General features: G+C 43.9%; 1 protein-coding gene across 1 annotated transcript in view; it reads right to left on the bottom strand.

Annotated features, from left to right (window-relative positions):
• Positions 1-6,164: 6,164 nt before the first annotated feature.
• MICAL2 (microtubule associated monooxygenase, calponin and LIM domain containing 2) overlaps positions 6,165-20,106 on the bottom strand; it is a 251,221-nt gene continuing 237,279 nt past the window's right edge. The window contains exons 35-37 of the mRNA XM_050757393.1: positions 18,416-18,515; positions 13,503-13,576; positions 6,165-10,014 (exon numbers count right to left, since the gene is read on the bottom strand). Of these exons, the coding sequence (XP_050613350.1) occupies positions 9,830-10,014; positions 13,503-13,576; positions 18,416-18,515 (359 nt within the window). The 3' untranslated portion in view covers positions 6,165-9,829. The remainder of the gene's footprint in view (positions 10,015-13,502; positions 13,577-18,415; positions 18,516-20,106) is intronic.

Raw genomic sequence — 20,106 nt, forward strand, 5'->3', positions numbered from 1 at the left:
TATTTGGTCTTTTCACATAGTCCCATATTTCTTGGAGGCTTTGTTTGTTTCTTTTCACTCTTTTCTCTCTAATCTTGTCTTCTTGCTTTATTTCATTAATTTGATATTCAATCACTGATATCCTCCCACTTGATTGAATTGGCTATTGAAGTTTGTGCATGCGTCAGGAAGTTCTCATGCCATTGTTTTCAGCTCCATCAGGTAATTTAAGGTCTTCTCTACACTGTTTATTCTAGTTAGTCATTTGTCTAACCTTTTTTCAAGGTTTTTAGCTTCCTTGTGATGGGTTAGAACATGCTTCTTTAGCTTGGAGAAGTTTGTTATTACCGACCTTCTGAGGCCTACTTCTGTCAACTCATCAAACTCATTCTGCGTCCAGTTTTGTTCTGTTGCTGGTGAGGAGCTGTGATCCTTTGGAGAAGAGGTGCTCTGTTTTTTGGAATTTTCAGTTTTTCTGCTCTGGCTTCTCCCCATCTTTGTGGTTTTTGATCTTTGATGTTGGTGACCTACAGATGGGGTTTTGCTGTGGACGTCCTTTTTGTTGATATTGATGCTATTCCTTTCTGTTTGTTAGTTTTCTTTCTAACAGTCAGACCCCTCAGCTGCAGGTCTGTTGGAGTTTGCTGGAGTTCCACTCCAGACCCTGTTTGCTGGGTATCACCAGTGGAGGCTGCAGAACAGCAAGTATTGATGCCTGATCCTTCCTCTGGAAGCTTTGTCCCAGAGCGGCACCCACCTGTTTGAGGTGTCTGTCGGCCCCTACTGGGAGGTGTTTCCCAGTCAGGTTACATGGGTCAGGGACCTGCTTGAGGAGGCAATCTGTCCATTCCCTGAGCTCGAACACCATGCTGAGAGAACCATTGCTCTCTTCGGAGCCATCAGACAGGGATGTTGAAGTCTGCAGAAGCTGTCTGCTGCCTTTTGTTCTACTATGCCCTGCCCCCAGAGGTGGAATCTACAGAGGCAGTAGGCCTTGCTGAGCTGCAGTGGGCTCTGCCCAATTCGTGCTTTCCATCCTCTTTGTTTACACTGTGAGCTACTAAAGCCTCAGCAATGGCAGACAGCCCTCCCTCCGCCAATCTGCAGCGTCGCAGGTCAATCTCAGACTGCTATGCTAGCAGTGAGCAAGGCTCTGTGGGCATGGGGCCTGCCAAGCCAGGCATGGGAGGTTATCTCCTGGTCTTCCAGTTGCTAATACTGTGGGAAAAGCACAGTATTTGGTCAGCAGTGTACCATTTCTCCAGGTACAGCCTGTCACAGCTTCCCTTGACTAGGAAAGGGAAGTCCCCTGACCCCTTGTGCTTCCTGGGTGAGGTGACGCCCTACCCTGCTTCAGCTCACCCACCATGGGCTGTACACACTGTCCAATCAGTCCCAATGAGATGAACCAGATACCTCAGTTTGAAATGCAAGAATCACCTGTCTTCTGTGTTGATCTCACTAGGAGCTGCAGACCAGAGCTGTTCTTATTTGGCCATCTTAAAAGCACCTTTTTTTTTTTTTCTTTAGACTGAGTCTCACTCTGTCGCCCAGGTTGGAGAGCAGTGGCATGATCTTGGCTCACTGTAACCTCCGCCTCCTGGGTTCAAGCGATTCTCCTGCCTCAGCCTCCTGAGTAGCTGGGATTACAGGCACACACCATCATGCCTGGCTAATTTTTGTATTTTTAGTAGAGACAGGGTTTCACCATGTTGGTCAGGCTGGTCTCAAACTCCTGATGATCCGCCTGCCTTGGCCTCCCAACGTGCTGGGATTACAGGCGTGAGCCATTGGGCCCGGCCAAGCTATTAGTATGTCATTTGAGACTCATGCATGATATTGTCATCACCACCATTTTATGGACAAGTAATTCAAAACCCAGAATTTAAATCATGGGCTAGAGATCACCTGTGGCCAATAACTTAGAGACTAATACTACAGCTTTCAGGATCTGTTCTCTCAAATATTATAGGATCCATACTTTTTAACTAAGATTATCATCCTTCAGAATAAAGACTATATTTTTCAGCTAGGTGTGATCACATGGCCAAATTCTGACCAACAGGTTGTAAGCAAGAGTGTCATGTGGCAGCTTCCAGGAACTGTCCTAAAAACATAGACGGGAAATGGATAGCCAGCTTCTCATATTATCAGACTATATAATCTAGGTCAGCTCTCCCACTGAGAACAAATGGAAAAGCTGGACAACATGAAAAAAAAAAAAAAAAAAAAAAAAAAAGGCACTGGAAAGCAAATGAAACTCACAGGGCTGAGATCTTGGAAAAGAAAAAAATCCCCAGAGAGGAAAGCCTGCTGCTTTGGGCTCACTTTTCCCTTAGGGACATCTGTTAATTTCAGATGAAGCAGTCAGAGAGGGGGAGAAGTTGTGCCAACCTAACAAGGACAAGTAGAAAAACGTTCAGGCGCCACCCAAATGGGTGAACCCCCAGCAAGCCCTCCAAAAGAGTCCACTCTCCGGGTGCAATGGCCCATGCTTGTAATCCCTGCACTTTGGGAGGCCAAGGTGGGAGGATCACTTGAGATCAGGAGTTCAAGACCAGCCTGTCAACATACCAAGACCACCCCTGACCTTCTCTAACAGAAAAAAAAGAAAAAAAGTTAGCCAGGTGTAGGAGCGCATGCCTGTAGTCCCACCTACTCCAAGGCTGAGGTGGGAGAACCTCTTGAACCCAGGGGCTCGAGGCTGCAGTGAGCTATGATCACACCACTGAGCACCTGGGCAACAGAGCAAGACTCTGTTTCTAAAAAACAAATGAACAAACCCGGAAGAGCCTACTCTAGTAGACAAGGAGATCATAAAAATATTTTCAGTTAAAAAAAAACTGAGAAAAAAATATTAATAGTTGATCCAAACAAGAGGAAATACTGAAGTGAATGGCAGAAGGAACATCATCCCAAGTGAGAGTAAGTATATGGGTAAGCCTAAAAGCCTATTCACTATACAAAACAACAGAAATAATACAGGATTTAAAAATATAAATCAAATTAAAATACACAAGAGCAGAAGCATTCAAATCGGGAAGCAAATACATGGAGTTAAGTGTTTTAAGATCCAGGCATTGTCTGGGAAGAAGTAAAAGTAGCAATTTCTACTGGACTCTGATAAATCCAAGATTATGTTGTAATCTCTAGGGTAACCATTAAAGGAATAATAAAAGAGTAACTATAAGTACCAAGATAATGGAAAGAAAATTGGAGTCTAGGTGCTCCATTCAGATTTCATAAATTACATGTGGTCTATATCTGTCATATAGAAGGAAGCTTTTCTTTTGTATTCTGTTATCTATTTATTTTACTGGGTTGCTTTTTATTGAATAGCTTAAAAACCCAGGATAGAGGTAAACCAATCATATCAAAGCAAATTAAGGCAAAATTCAAGCCCAAAGTGACTTTCACTAGGAAAAGATATTCTTCCTAAATGTGAAGGCCATCTGTTGTAGGTTGAATTGTGTCCTCTAAAAAAGATATGTTGAAGCTCTAACACCCAGTGCTTCAGAATGGGATCCTGGAAGTAGGGTCATTGCCAATGTCATTAGTTGTTAAAAGTTGTATTTAGGTCATACTGGAATATGGTGGGCACCTAATCCAATGAGACTTGTATCTTTACGGGAAGAGGAAAATATGGACACAGACATGCACAGAGGGAATGTGATGCAAAGATACAGGAAGAAGATGGCCATTGGAGTGATGCAGCCACAAGCCAAGGGATGTCTGGGACTTCCAGAATGTGGAGGAGGAGACGAAGAATCCTCCCCTAGAGTCTCAGAGGGAACATGGCTCAGCAGACACCTTAACTTTGGATTTCTAGTCTCCAGGACTGGGGGATAATAAATTTCTACCGTTTTAAACCTGCTGTACTTTGTGACAGCAGCCCTAGGAGTCTCTCACTCTTCCAGATCACACTGACCTTGGAAAGGATCAGGGAGAGGAAAATCAAGAACTCGGTGTCATCTCAATGGCCTGGGACGTGGACCATACACCATCTAAGGGACAAAATGGCACCCCCTGCAGACCAAGATGAGGGTTTTACAAAAGCTCTGGGTCCCAATCAATAATCAGAGTTATCTGACCACAGCAAAGCAGGATGGGGAAGAGAGAAGCCAGCCAGAGCCTCTTGGGGATCTCTTTGATCACTGCAAGCAAGGTGTGCTCTTAGGATGACAGGAATTTGTGAGAAATGAAATGCCTGTGGAGTGGGGGTCTTAAGGGACAAGCCTCACTGCATGTCCCCCTTGGGAACTCTGGGATATTAGTGGTGGCCTTTGAAGGTCAGCCTGCTGGTGAGCATGTCCTCCAGGAGTTCTACCTGCCTGGGTGAAGGCTGTCCAGGTGGCAGGGATGGAGTGCGAGAATAGGACTTCTCTTGCAGGGCAGGGAAGTCACAGGACAGGAGGAAGTTGGACAACCTCAGCCTTAGTTGGCAACATGGTGGAGTGAGGGCAGGGCTGTTTTTGAGAATCACACAGGATCATGCCACTCAAATAGTCTCTGATTCAGCCAGGGGGGAATGAGTCCAAAGTTCTTTGAGACAGATGACCTGCTCACCTACCCTTCAGGAGTAATAATGAACTATAGACAGTTGTGGAGAGATTTTCTCACCTGAGCATGATAGCTGAGGGCCAGCTGCAGAAGTGAAGCCCTAAAATCAGTAGTTCCTCCTTGGGTAATCTCACAGAGGAATGAAGAACACACAGGTAAACAAGAGCACAGCAACGCTTTTAAGGGCAGAAAGCAATAGGTATGAGCCACTGCAGACCCAGCCAGGCAAGAGGGAATACCTGGGGCCCCAGTGATTATACTGGTGTGTGGTCCATGTCCCAGGCCACTGAGATGATACCCACGGTCTTGATTTTCCTCTCCCTAATTCTTTCCTAGGTCAGTGTGATCTGGAGGAGTGAGACACTCCGCTTCCATCTTTTTTGAGGGAGATGTTATAGCTATTCAGACGTTTGATGTTTCCTTTTAGGGAGGAAGGTTGGAAGTATTATATCTAACAATGAAATGGAACCAAATCACCAAGGCCAGATGTTGTCTGCTGGAAACACTAAAGGGTATACTTGAAGAATTGGCCAAAGAGCTGTGCAAGGGGCTGGACATCCAGTCAGCAGAGGGCAGTCCAAAGAGATGGTCCCCAAAGAGATTCCATGAGCACTCTAGTGAGTCAGACGAAATCAGAGAGGTAGCAGAGTTCTGAGGAGTGAGTTTCCTGGCCTAGTTCACCTGGTAGGTGAGAAGAGCTGAGTTCACAGTAGCTGTTACCATTATCCAGGTCAGAAGGGCTGGGCGAAGGGCACTGTGATGTTTGGTTTTGCTTTCTTTTATTTCTAAGTGAACTGGGAGAGGGAGAGAGCATGAAATTACCAAGTGTGCCCTGAAGGCTCAGAGACGGTGAGTTGCAGCAGTGGCTGAGAGTCTGCAGCTCTGGGAGCATAAGGAGGTCAGCTGAGCCCCAAGGAAAACTTGCAAAGCGCCATCAGAGGTAGCTGTTGCTTGGAGCTCTTCACTGCACACATTAGTGCTGGTAAAACAGGAGCTCTCATCTGCAGTTATGTGTATTTGCTGTTGATGTTCAATAGAAAAATAAATCATTTCAAATATTTGATCAGCAGACAAAAGCTTTCAAACAAAGGGGGCACCTTCATGTGGAATGATGGGAGCTCCTGGGACTGACGGGTTGATTACTGTGATGTGGCAATTCTGGTGTATCCTGCACTCATAGTTTAAGAATACGCATGTTCTGGGGTTAAGAAAGGAGGTAAAACGAACAAACTAAAAGAGTGTGACTTGAAGGAAGAGGCTAGTTCTGCGCAGAAGGAAACATTCCTGTTGAGTGAATTAAATGCAAAACCAGGTGAGAGAAAGGTGAGAGAAAGGGGGAGCCTGGGGCTACCATAAGCCTCATCCCTCCCCTTCCCCAGCCTTGAAAACAGCTTTCTTTGTTGAAGGAATACACCTGAGGTGAGCCTTCTTCGCTCCTCCTCCCATTCAAATCCAATCTGCTGGTCAGGTAAGTCCTTCCAGATGCCCTGTGGTAATAAAATCTCCTGGGTTAATTAACAGACTCCCACACAAAATCAAAGCCTTGCCCAGGCTCTTTCACTGAGAAGAAATAAACGAAATGGATGCTGCCCTCAGAGGTGCCAAACCAAGCCCACATGAAAATGTTTTGATTTCTGAGACACAAAACCATTTATTTTTGGTTCATTTCAGTATCTATAGCAGTGCACAAATAACACATTTCCATCCACATGAATAGTTCCCAATTGTTGGAGCAAATTAATCTTTTACAAGCTACTCAGCAGTGAGGTTAGAAGATAAACAGTAGATGAAATCGTACACTTTCCCCTGTATGTGAACTTTCTTATTACAATAAACTCCTACATTTGAGCTCACCACATCCAATGACTGCCGCTCTCTGTTCATGTGGCGGCCCCGGCTGCCCCCTGCCACCTCTGCCCTACTGGGGTAGTTCTCTGATCAGCCACCTGGGTGGGGCATGCTGCCATTTTCAGTTTGGAAGGAAAAGCCTGTAAATCTGCTTCCTGGGAAGAGAGACACTGCTGAATTGTCATTTGCCTCCAGAATGCAGAAAACATCAATTTCATTGCAGCTCATCAGGGCTGGAAACACCTGCCACTTCCTTTCTCAGTTGCAACTAACATGGTGCATCTTGGCATTGATTGATTCCAAGCAGCCTAGCACTGCCAAAGTCAAGGTTTAAATGAAACAGTACAACCTGATATTATTTTTCAGTTTTAGAAATACAAACTTATTTTTATTGCCAAAGAAGCACTGTGATAGTGGGGGATATTCTTTATGCTTGAGACAAACGTGAGTAGAATAGGTTGATGCTTATAATAAAAAAAGATTTTTCATCTTTGTATTTGGGGATGGTACCTATTTCTTGATCTTTGTATTTATTTGGAGGTGGAGTTAAGGACTAATATTCTTTCTGTATCTCAGCATCTGGCACAGGGCTGCAGAACCCCATGGGCATTCAGAGGATGTTAAATAAATAGACCAATAAATCAATGGTTTGGGACAGCAAGCTTAAGAAATGTCCAACTTAGGTACAATTCTGACCTTATAACTATCATAAACACTTTGATTTAACTGAGAAACTGTGGGAGACTGACTGTGAAATATGATCTGAGCCTGGGCTTTCTGTCCCATTTGGAGTCCTATATAGTTTGGCCTTGATCACATTCACTAGTGCCCTTTTATGGGGCAGTGCAGACTCTGTGCATTTTCATCATAATCCTACTCATATTGCATACAAATAAACTGTCTTCAAAATGTACAGTATTTTACACTTTGAGAGTCTTAGAACGCTCTCTCTTGCAAATAAGGAATGGAATCACTTTAGATAGTTCAACAGACACAATATTTGTGTCCATTGGAAATGTTGAAATGGTTTTTATGTACTAGTAAAACAGAAAGACCAGTGTATGTAGAAAACTGTTAAGGATCAAGTTTATGTTTTAACTTGGCCAGATAAAACTGAGCCATAAACCACAGAGCACAGCCTGTGAAAGAAAGTGAACAAATTGCTTCTCTCATCTATTAACAGAATACTAGGGACCAAACCACCTTCTCTGTTGGCCCTCTTGGGAGACTCATTCTTTAGGATGGAAATATAACAAATTAAAATAAGTGGCAATTAATTCTCTTGCACAATAACAACTCAAATATGACACACTTTGAACATCATCTGTTAAATGTATGCAAGCATCAAAGGATGCACTTTTATGCAACTGACAGAAAAGCCTGAGGTCTGAATATTTCTGCATATTCTAGAATGAAAACTGAAATTATAAATCTTTTTCTTATAATGAGTTGATATTCCTGTGCATCTATAATCTTACCTTTAAATGCCTGATAGCTGAAATCTTTAATACTATACAACTCACTGCCCCAAACATCTGGGTTATTTGTATATTAAATAGCTTATGTACCAATTTCTTAGTGCTAATAGGTCTTCTCCAAATTATAACACCTGGAAACCTGAATTATGAGGAAATGATATTATCAATTATCACCAATACACAAATAAATAAAAATAGATAAATATCCAGAAGTGGTACAGTTTTCATAGGTAGGTAGGTAGGTAGTAGGTAGGTGCCTCCTCATATTGCCTAATAATATAATTCAGGCACTGGAAGACCTGATTCTTATTTAAAAAAAAAAAAAAAAAAAGGGAAGGAAGGAAAGAAAAGGAAAAAGAACTGCAGCCTTTGGAACTTGGTATAACACAGAAAGGATGTACTTAAATGTAACCCAAAGCATTGGCTAACTCAGAGGAAATTCAGTTATACATCTAATTTCTGGCTTGTCAGCTGGCCACATTGGTGTGCGCAGAGAGCGTCTCTGACAGAAGTGGTTCATGGATCGATTTGAGAGAAATCTGGTCTCCAGTCAGAGCCAACTGTTGAAGAGCACCTTTTGTCTAAAGACACATTTAAACACTTGCCGAAATGAAGGCAGCCAAATATACAACCAAGAGTTCTGTAGTGTTTCTCTTATCAATAATAGACTAAATCTTCAAAGAATCCCATTGAGCAAAAACAATCAAATGTTTTATGACAACACATCACCATATTAAATCTTCTCTTCTTTGGCCCCCATGGGAACTGTCATAATGCCCCAGGAATTCCAACATGTCAGCAGACAAACTCCATCTTCCAGCTTTCTTTTCAAACTGAAATGTCATTAAAAAAATCCATGACCCAGTTTGGGATTTGGTAATAGGGTTACTGCATTCAGCCCTCCCTCTAAGTCAGAAGTGGTTTTGTCCTTGCTCTGTAGAGTTCCTGGGGAGAGGGAGAGATACTTCTCTCTGTGAGTCTAAGAAGACCAGCAGCAAGAAGCATTCCTTCTCTTGTACCCTAGTGTGCTCAGTTTCGGTAGCAGCACCAATATCATCAATCAATATTTTATCAACAAATAAAAGAAATTCCCTTTTTTTTTTTTTTTCTGTCATCAACACTTACTTAAAAAGTACTTTAACATCATTCTCTTTCTGAAAATGCTTTTCGTTATTTTCCAGGGTCCATAAAAAGCATAGCATGGGGACAAAAAGCTTTTCTAAGCCAGCAGTGTTTGGTGAACACTAACAATCCCACTGGTATAAAGTTAAAGTTTTATTTCCTTTTTTCTTTTCTTCTTAAAATAAAATTAAGGCTCAAATGTTCTATTAAGCTCTCGTTGCTTATGTATATTATATTAAGGCTTATAAATGCACCTGGTAAATGAAATTCACCCTGGATTGAATTAACACCTGCCATATGAGTTATTTGCTTTATGTAATCAGTAATCTCAAGGTTTCTCCTCTTTCTCTGGAAACACAATTTAAATATTAACCTAATCTTTAAACTGCGGCTGCTTCTTTCTGACATTTGGAAACCGGTCATCCATACAAAAAAGGCAAATATGGATATATTAATGAAAAGGCAGCTTCTCAAAAATCTTAAAGTATGTAACTCAATGAATTGGGAAGGAAAATGATAAAAGCAGCAGGAAAGTCAAGTCTTTGTGTCACTTTCTAGGGAAAACAATGCTGGTCATCTGCCAACAACACCTCCAGTCTGAGAGCCTGGCTGAAGTTGACTGCCAATTGCCAAAGAGTTTTTGGGTTTTCTTCATTATAATCTCTGGAAGGACCTTGGGAAGCTGCCATGCGTGCAAGAGAATTTTAATTTTAAAAAATGCAGTAGGGTATAACTTAAGTTCCAGGGGTGATAAATCCTGCAGAAGGACCCACGAGGGTGTGTGGTGAACTTGGCCTGATCTGGTCCCAATGTGCAGCCAGGGAGAGGGACTACGGGCCTCCTCAAGTCCTGCTCAGCTGACAGCCTCTGGAGAATACGAAGCTTTCAAAGTGCTGGTCCTCGGCTTTTTCTCTGACGCGTTGTTCCTCTAAGGAATCGACGAGTTTATTCCTTTGCTCAATCACTTGCATCAGCTCGGTGAATATTTCTTGCTCTTCATTTAGATCCTTCTCATCTTTCTGGCTCTCTAAAGAAAAAAAGGAAAAACAACATTGGGCTCAGGGAAGATTGGGCCCCGGGAGAGTTCTTGGCATGGACATTCTCAATTGTTATGGACTTGTTCTGCCTTTAATTTTAATGGAGAAAACAAGGAAATGAATTTAACACCAAGGAACTGCCCTTAAAGCAAGAGATGAGAAAGGTGGGTGCGGTGAAGCAGTTCACTCAGTTTTCATCTTGAAGATATGTACAAAGTGACAGGGAAAACCCCTTTGTAACAAAAAGAATTTAATACCAGCCAAACCCTATCAAGTCCCCCAACCTTCCCTCTGCCCCAAAGAGAAACTAACAAAACAACAAAAAGGTGGTTCCCATAAACATATCTGAGCCACAGCAAAGAAATCTGTGAGAAGTTTCTAAGTAAACCAGCTGCACCAGTGGCTACTCTTTCAATGACCAGAATTTTTTTTTTTTCTTTTTTTTGAGATGGAGTCTCACTCTGTTGCCCAGGCTGGAGAGCAGTGGTGTGGTCTCAGGTCACTGCAACCTCCAGCTCCCAGATTCTCCTGCCTCAGCCTCTTCACTGCAACCTCCACCTCCCAGATTCTCCTGCCTCAGCCTCCTGAGTAGCTGGGATTACAGGCGCCTCCCACCACGCCTGGTCAATTTTTTGTATTTTTAGTAGAGACAGTGTTTCACCATGTTGGCCAGGCTGGTCTTGAACTCCTGACCTTGTGAGCAGCCCACCTAAGCCTCCCAAAGTGCTGGGATTACAGGCGTGAGCCACAGCGCCCAGCCAGAATCTTTTTCATGTTTAGTTAATGACAAACTGTAGCCTTTCGTGTAGGGACCACAGGGAAGCAAAATGAGGCTACAACTGTCTGATAGAAAGGTGTTTCCACACTGACTTTGCTTTTCCCTTTGTCTTCTCGAGTACCTGACCTTCTTGATAATTGGCCTGAGGCATTCAGTTGCCTGGGGGAGATAGGATTGTTAGAAAATGAAAAGAGAGAGTAGGAAACAAGTAGTAATGAGCTTTGGCCACAGAACACAGGATTCTGAAGCCAGATTTAAGTCTTGTCAAGCAGATGATTGCCTTAGGAGAAGTCTTTCTAAATTCCTAGAGCCCTCTGTCTAACCCATGGAGGACTGGATGAGGAGCCTTATCCCAGAGAAGAGAGGGTGTCACTGTCCCTCATCAGGCTTAGCTCTGAGGTCTGGGCCAGGGAGCGGGTAGGTCTGATGAAAGGGAGACAAAGAAACACCACCCCTTTGCACCTCAAGTTTTAAGCAGAGAGAAGAGAGAAGCAGGAGGGGCAGAGGATTAGAGCCCCAGGCTTGGTCTCTCCATTCTGGGCCTTGGAAGCCCCACAGGGGGCAGGAAATGTCATATCTCATTTGATGGGAACAGTGGGAGTGGGAGATGGATGGGCACAGGACTCTTGCCCTGCCCTTGTTCAGAATTCTGGAAAGAAGCCAGCTTAAAGGGCACCCCTATGTATAAACATAGGACAGTACTTCATGGTTGGGCAGAGAAGAAGGGTCTGAGTGTGGCCCCCCAGATCTTGGTGTGCTGTATGTGGCATGGTGGAGCCTAGAAGGGTACACTTGCCCCACTGATACCAAAGACAGCTGGCTGGTGGACCTGCCACAGGGCTCCCCCATGGGGGAAAGTGACCCTACAGGAGAAACTGTCTGGCCGCACTGAATGGGAGATGTGCTGAAGTGAGGCTGGGTGAGCCAGGAATGCCTGTAGGCACCCAGGCATGCTGAGAGAGTGGGCAGGCTACGGATGAGACCAGCATACACCTCAGCTGCAGATGCCACAGAGAGAGTTGCAGCCCAATGATGGGGGATGCCATGTGTGAACTCACTAAGCAGAGCACTCCACACAAAGTCCTAATGCCACAAGGTCACACAGACCTGCCTCTTCCCATTACCTGCCAGGCACCCTGGGGAGAGACGCAGAAGGGAGGGGTGGCATCTTCAAGACTGCACATTTTCATCCCAAAGAGACCGAGCATCTCCTACAAGGACTGTTTAAGTTATTGCATCAGATTAAGTTTACCATGGAGGGATAAAGAGTTCCTATTTTTTTCCCTCGCTAATTAGCGGGAGGATGCGTAGGCGGAAGATGAGCTCAGGTACAGACAGAATAAAGAAACTACATTTTTTGGATACATCTGAGAGGGGTGAGGAAAACATATGACCTTCACTCCTTAGTAAGAATTTTTTTAAAAAGAATCAAAGGTGGCAAATAGTCTTTGGTGGTATTTATTTAGTATCCTGAAACAGAACAAATTAAACTTTTCAAATCTGATATACAAGTTAGATATCAGTTAGACTCTATGGTTTATTAAGTCCAGGATTACTACTCATTTAATAAACAGCACAGAAAAATTAAAATAAAAAATCCTCTCTCAGTTTAGGCTTGTCGTGGATGGACCCATCTAAGCCCCTCTGACATATAAAAAATGATTTATACCACTTTAGTCTGTACAGTGCTGCTGCATGAGGATTTTGTTAGAGTCCTGTTGCTAAAAAGAAACAGCCTGCAAATCACTGCCATATGGGAAAGAACAGGAGACCCTGACCTGTGATCTATTCCTAAATCTTAGCCCTACCATTCACCTTGAGCATGTTATTTAAATTCTCGGAGACTTGGTTTTCTAATTTGTAAAACTGGGCACAAAAATACGTAAACAAAAATCAGGATAATGATGCCTAATATTTGCTCAGTACTTGCCCTATACTGGGCAACCTCATAAGGTAGGTGCAGTATGATATCCATGAAGTATAGACATTCTTTAAGTTGTTCTTTAGATCTAGGTCTGAATATAGGAAAGTCATGTGTAGATCTGGCACTGCAAACACACAGGCACAAAACAGTGAATATGCCTTTCTGACGGGAACTAATAACTGCATACAGCAGTGTATGATGTCAGTTGGGTTTATCTTCACTCTCCCTCCTTCCTGGTGGAATCATTTTCTCATGTGGGATGCCCTGGCCCTGCCCACGCTGGGAGGGAATGTTTCCTTTACCAGCTCTAGTGCCTGGCAGCACTAGACCCGCCTTTCTCTGTGATCCCAAAGCCCTTCTGTTGTGGCCTTCATCTCACTGAACTAGCATTACTGGACTGGGGGTGTTAGTCTCCCCAGTGAGACCACAAACTCCTAGAGGGCAGGGCTTTCTCTTCATCATAAACCAGGCCCACAGTTCCTAGTAAATGTGTGTTAAATGAATGGGTGGATATGTGAATGAATAAGTGCACACAGGACTTTGTTCCTACTGCCACATGTGATGGGGGAAAGCACTGCCCTCACAGCCCAAGTGAATGAGGCTAAATGGGGCTTGTGGTACTGCTGGTGGGAGGCAGGCTGGCTTTGCACTTTCCTTTGACTCGCAGGCTGGCAGGCAGGAAGAGCACCCCACTCTGGGATTTGTGGCACACTCTTGCTCAAGAGCCTTTCAGGTTGAAAGTTCTGAACGAGGACCCAAGACATCAGCATACTTACCCTCCTTGAGCATTTTCTCTCTCAGTTTCTGCTCCAGTCTGCTTTGATGATCTTCTAATTCTAGTTCCTGGGCCCTGGGTGATAAAATGTTAAACTTTATAAACACTATAGATTTGTGAGGAAACATTGATGAATAAGCCCATTGAGAGTAGCTACAACATTCTTTTTTCCTTATTAAAACTGGAGTTTTAGCCTATCTTTATTTTTTATTACAATTATTTTTTTGAGACCGAGTCTTACTCTGTCATCTGGGCTGGAGTGCAGTGGCGCCAGCTCACTGCAACCTTCGCCTCCTGGGTTCAAGTGATTCTCCTGTCTCAGCTTCTCAAGTAGCTGGGATTACAGGCATGCACCACCATGCCTGGCTAATTTTTTTTTTTTTTTGAGATGGAGTTTGCTTTTTTCACCCAGGCTGGAGTGCAATGGTACAATATTGGCTCACTGCAACCTCCATCTTCCAGGTTTAAGCGATTCTCCTGCCTCAGCCTCCCGAGTAGCTGGGATTACAGGCATCTGTCACCCAGCTAATTTTTGTCTTTTTAGTAGAGACAGGGTTTCACCCTGTTGTCCAGGCTGGTCTCAAACTCCTGACCTCAGGTGATCTGCCCTCCTCTGCCTCCCAAAGTGCTGGGATTACAGGCATGAGCCACTGCACCCGGCCTTAGCCTGTCTTTAAACTGAAGGTTCTGCTGCTGCTGGGATCTCTGTAGGTACCTGGAAAGACTGCTGAGATACACTGAACTCAAGAGACCAGGGGGAGCAGCTGAAGGCTGCAATGTGCTTTCAGTAGGCTTCGGAAGGCCATCCAGACCACCCTTTAGGGATGGGGTGGGGATGAGGAGAATAGTGAAGAAATGACTAGCATAGGCCCGGGGAGAAGCAATGACAATCAAAAGCTTTTCTCTCTTTTAGGAGTAACTTGACTTAGAGCATTATCTCCAATGATGCCCAAGTCTCTGACTGTGGTACATGAGAAAACAAAATGGAGGAAACAAAAGTGACATATTTTGTTTGGGTGGGGTGAGGACCTTAAAACTCAAGCAACTCTCCAGCTGGCTGTAGGAGAGGTGGAGTCAGTGATGCTTTGGGGTAGACAAGCTTGGGTGCTGGGGCCTCAGCATTTCCACTGAGAGGAGCAGCAAAGTCAAGAAATGAAGTGAGTCCTCGGTGAAGGTGGAACTTACGTTTTCCATGCTGGGGGATGCCCCATGGATATCACCGTGGGTGTGTGAGCTCCCCACAGGCTAGCCCATGTGGTAATGTGGACGCTCCCCAATGCCACTCTGGAGTTCTCAGGAGAACTGAGGACCACACACAGATGTGGCAGTGGTCAGAGGTGACAGTTGAAGTTGTGTGATCCCTAAAAGGAAGGCTATAGAGAAAGAAAGTTTGAAGACAGAAGCCTGGAAATACCTACACTTAGAAGCCAAACAAAAAGGTAGCCAGGGAAGAAGTCATCCAAAGGTTGGAAGAACAAAACAAGAAATGCACCATCACAGAGACAAGCAAGGGATGTTTTGTGAGAAAAGAGAAAGGTCAAGGGTGTTCACTGCAACAGAGACTTGAAGAGGGTGAGGGCTGAGATTAGATCCCTGGGTTTGACCTGGTGGGGTCTTCTCTTCCAGCCTCTACCTGCCATCTGCATGTGTATCATGCATCGCCCCTATGAGTGCTGGGGTCACTTTGTTATACCCTGTTACTGGCGTTATTTTTACTACATCTGCTACTACATGAGCCAAGGTCCCTGCTTCTTGTTATCAACCCTGAACTTCTTGTGGCCCACTGTGGTAGTCAATGGAGATGGACCAGTCAGATCTTCCTTTAAGAGAACTTCTGGGAGAAGCATAGTGAGCTCACTGCTGCAAGATCCACTTCCATGTCATGCAGACCGAGCACAGAGGAGGTGTTGCAGTTGCCCTGTTCCTGCCCTGCATGGAATTCCTCGATGGGCGGTCTTTGCACTGATGTTCCCATTGACCTAGCCAAGACTTTCTTAGACCTGCGCCACATCTGGGGCTCCTCCTGCCCAATTCTTCTCCCTCCCCACTCTCCTTTTACAGGCATAAGAACTGCTGTGGAGTCTGAAGACTTCTCACTTCCTTCTGCTCCCTCTCCCTTCACAGGCATTTTCCCCAATAGACCTCTTGTTCTTTGAAGTGTCTTGGCATCTGGTTCCCAAAAGCATTGAATCAAGATACCAATAAGACATTTCTCCATGCTCATTCAGGGCTTTCTCCAAACTAAAACCCATCCTTTAGCAGAGCTCCTACCAGCCTTTGTCTAGTTCACATGCCCAAGTTTTCCTATTCACCCTCCTTTGGAGAGGAAAGTCCTTCCGACAGCGCGTTGACCAGGGAAACTGCAGTTATGGGACACAGGCAGCAGCCGTGCCTCCCTGACTCTCAGGCAGACCCTTCTATCACCATGGAGCTCTTCTGTGTTTTCTTATTACTACCGTGCTATGCATGTGCCTATCTGTTTCCCTCAAAACTACAAGATCCTAGAAGATAGAGTCTATGACCTTATCCATCTTTATTTCCACAGAACCCAGCATAGTTCCTGGTGCATAGGATGCGCTTGATACATTTTTTACACTTTTAAAATAATTTTTACATTTTTATAATTTATCATTTATACCCGGCCTCAATGCAGACACTGTAGCTATATAAAAAGGGCTTTGTAGTCAGGTAGAGTGGACAAATTACTTAGTTGCCCTGAATCTCATTATATGCGTCAACTTAAAAAGTTGTAATAAGGCTGGGTATGGTGGTTCAGGCCTATAATTCCAGCACTTTGGGAGGCCAAGGCGGGCAGATCACTTGAGGTCAGGAGTTCGAGACCAGCCTGGTCAATATGGTAAAACCCTGTCTCTACTAAAAATACAAAAATTAGCTGGGTGTGGTGTGCACCTATAGTCCCAGCTACTTGGGAGGCCGAGGCAGGAGAATCACTTGAAACCAGGAGGTGGAGGCTGCAGTGAGCTGAGATCGCGCCACTGCACTCCAGCCAGGGTGACAGAGCGAGACTCTGTCTCAAAAAAAAAAAAAAAAAAAAAAAAAAAAATGGTTATAATGAAACAAATCATCACTAGAGATGACCCCTCTTCTTCCCAATTCCTGGCATTACCTTCCATGTCAATGGAACTCAATGAATGTAACTCTGGGCCACCTCTCCCAACCCTACCCTTTCTCATTCTCACCCCAGGGGAGGTACATTTGGGAAAAATAGACTATGTGAGCTCAACTAACTCCTCTCTTTCTCTCTCAGGCTCAGTCAGTCTTCAGCAAACATTTGTTCTCAATAACCCTTGCCATAGTTCTAGGGCAAGGTTTCTCAACCTTGACACTTTAGACATTTTAGGCCAAATAATTCTTTTTTGTTGGGAGGGACTGTCTTGTACTTTGTAGGATGTTTAGTAGCATCCTTGGCCTCTGTTCACTGGATATCAGTAGCATCCCTGCCCCTAGATATGACAACAAAAATGTCTTCAGACATTGCCAAATATCCTCTGAGGTTATTGCCCCTGGATGAACCCCACTGGTCTAGGATAACAGCCTTGACCCTAAGGAGCAGGTGAGTCTGCTACCTTTTGTGATTAGGTAGGTATATGTCTACTTCTGGGGTTGGTTAGTGTAGTGGGTTGAATGGTGACCCCCTAAAAGACATGTCCACGTCCTAACCTATGGAAACTGAATGTGACCTTTTTTGTAAAGGGTCTTTGCAGATGCATTTAAGTTTAGGACCTTAAGATAAGAACATTCTGGATTTTCTCAGTGGGTCCTAAACCCAATGACCCAAATGTCTTTATAAGAGCAGAAGAGAAGACACAGACACACAGGGAAGGCTGTGTGAAGACAGAGGCAGAGACTAGAGTCACAAACTCAGGAAAGCCCAGAGCTGGAAAAAGTGGAAAGGGCTAGGACAGGTCCTTCTCTAGGTCCTTCCTCGTGTTTCTGCAGGAAACACAGCTCTCCCAACACCTTGATTTTGAACTTCTGGCTTCCAGACAGTGAGAGAATAAATTGCTGCTGTAAGCCATCCGGTCTGTGGTAATTTGTTATTGCAGCCTAGGAAACGAATACAGGTAGCAAGCCAATCTGGGCTGTCATACTTAGCCATGTACAAGCCATTATCATATCAGCCATTATTGGTAATAAAGATAATATTTTGATGTTCCATCTATTGACTTGGTTGTCTTATTTCTTACCTGGCTCAGAACCCAGGCAGGGAAGAGTGGTAGTATTTATTACACCCCTTCAAAAGTCCTTAAAATTACCTCCTGGGGTTAGGGCAAGAATGAAATGATACAGCATAAATGGAAGCACCCAGCACGACTTGTGACACTTAAATTTATACTACATGTTACTTTTTTCTCTCTAGAATGATGACAGGTTTAGTGACCTTCAGCTTTTTCAGAATGTGGTGAGATCCATCTCCACTTTTTGATCTCCCAACGAGGCTGCAACTGCATTCAGAGAGGACAGCCAGCCAGATCTTAGTTCTTCATTCTCTTAAAGCCACAGGAAGTGGTCAGGCATATGTCACTGAGTCCTTCCCAAGATTTATCTCAGAGGCCAGACACAGCCTTCCCATTGCAGGTGTGTGATCACTCTTTTAACATGGGCCCAGGGAAGAGAGATGGATTGAAAATGCCTTATCCAAATGACCTTCAGCTCCAAACCCATTACCCAAAATGTATTTTAGCCACAGGACTCTGCAGAGAGAACAGACAGCTAAAGATTCTTTGCACTAATGCCAGCATGATATGCAAGACATAAAATATCAATTTGCCTCAATCACTATTCTGTATGCACAAGGAGAAAAAGTCCCTAGACTTCAGCCTAGGAGGGTAAGCCACCCCGCTTTGCCCCTTTGCTTTTAGGACTCACTGGTATCTGTGTTGCCTTACTTACATGATTAGGAGCTCCGACTCATATCGCATTAATTTATTCTTCTCCAGAACCAGCTTAAACCATTCCTGCAAAAGCTGTGCTTCATCCTGTGCACCTGAATCTGCTTAAGAAATCAACAGCAAATGGGTTAGATTGGCGTTTCTCTCCCCATGATCAAACTGCTTTGAGCCACTTTAGCAGGTTATGTTTGTAGTGAGAAGGGCTCTGTAGGCAGCAGCTCCCTGACACCCTGTAGATGCCTCCAGGTTATGGGCATGACAAATAAAACCCACCTGTGCATGCTCTGGGTACGTGTGTGTGGGGGGTCTTCTCGGACACTTAGGGCATGACCACTCCAGTTCCAATGGTCACATAACCATGATAACATCCCACCACAAACGACCCTCCCCTTGCCTACTCGTATATTCTTTGTAAAACTTATACATGTAAATGCATCACATTCTTCACCAAGGACAACCCTAGCTGCTGGTCATCATTTCCTTCTTCTTTTTTTCCCCCAGATCAAATGCTTACTGAGTGCCCAGGTGGCCTGTGGCTCCTTCCATGGGGCAGGGAAGCTCAGGCCACATTTGGTCACAGAGGAGTGTTGACTGGCATTTTGATTTTTTGAACAAAGAAAAGTCAAATAATAACAAAAGAAGTTATTAGCTTTGTGTCTCCTGGGGGTAAAGTTATATCCATGTATTCTTATTACTTAGATTATGACCTTTATTAAACAGAAGAAGAATCATGAGAAAACTGGCACTGTTTCTTAGATATTTAATGTTAGACACTAAATATCTAGGTACGAAAATGTTAAAAGGTGGCTTTTGAATATTTCACCCTGAAGGGAGAACACAAGCTGTATGGCAAATGCTCATGGCCATCCTAGAAGGATTTATCCTGGAGGGTCCTATACACAGAGGGGAAAACAAGGCAGACAGAAGCTTTGTGTGACCTTGTGCAAGTTGCTTAACTTCTCGGAACCTCTGCTTCTTCACTGGAATGAGAAGACACACAGGCAATACGATATGAGGATGGCTATGTTGATGGGCTATGTACCTTACATGCAGCATCTAATTTAATCCTCATAACAAACTTTTCTGTAGATACACTTATCATCACCACTTGATAGCTGAAGAAATGGAGGTTTAAAAGATTAAACTTGCCCAAGTTCACAGTAAGCAGCAGAGCTAGAGTCTGAACTTAACTGTGTCTGATCCTTAACTATATCTTCACTGCTATGTATATTTCTCCCTCCCTCCTGCTAAAGTAGTCTTTTAAGGTAAATAATACGCCTAGTTCATTGCCTTGCACATAGCAAGAAATCCATAAAAATTAGTTCCCTTTTCTCCCTGTCTCCTGGACCACCTTTTTATTGATAATGAAACTGGGGCCCAGAAAGATTTACAGTCATGTCTCAGTATTTATGGAGGACTAGTTCTAGGACCCCCTCTTGGATATCAAAAGCCATGAGTGCTCAAGTCCCTTATATATAATGACATAGTATGGTCAGCTCTTCAAATCTGTGGGTTCCTCATCTGTGGATTCAACCAACTGTGGATCAAAAAATATTCAGAAAAAAATATTTCACAAAGTTCCAAAAAACACAAATTTGCTGCACTTCAAGTACTATGTTGAATCCATACAAATGAAGTAATTTGTAGGCATTGTGTTAGGTATTATGAGTAATCTAGACATGATTTTAAAAT

Source organism: Macaca thibetana, chromosome 14 (genome assembly GCF_024542745.1).
Source record: "Macaca thibetana thibetana isolate TM-01 chromosome 14, ASM2454274v1, whole genome shotgun sequence".
Classification (NCBI taxonomy): domain Eukaryota; kingdom Metazoa; phylum Chordata; class Mammalia; order Primates; family Cercopithecidae; genus Macaca; species Macaca thibetana.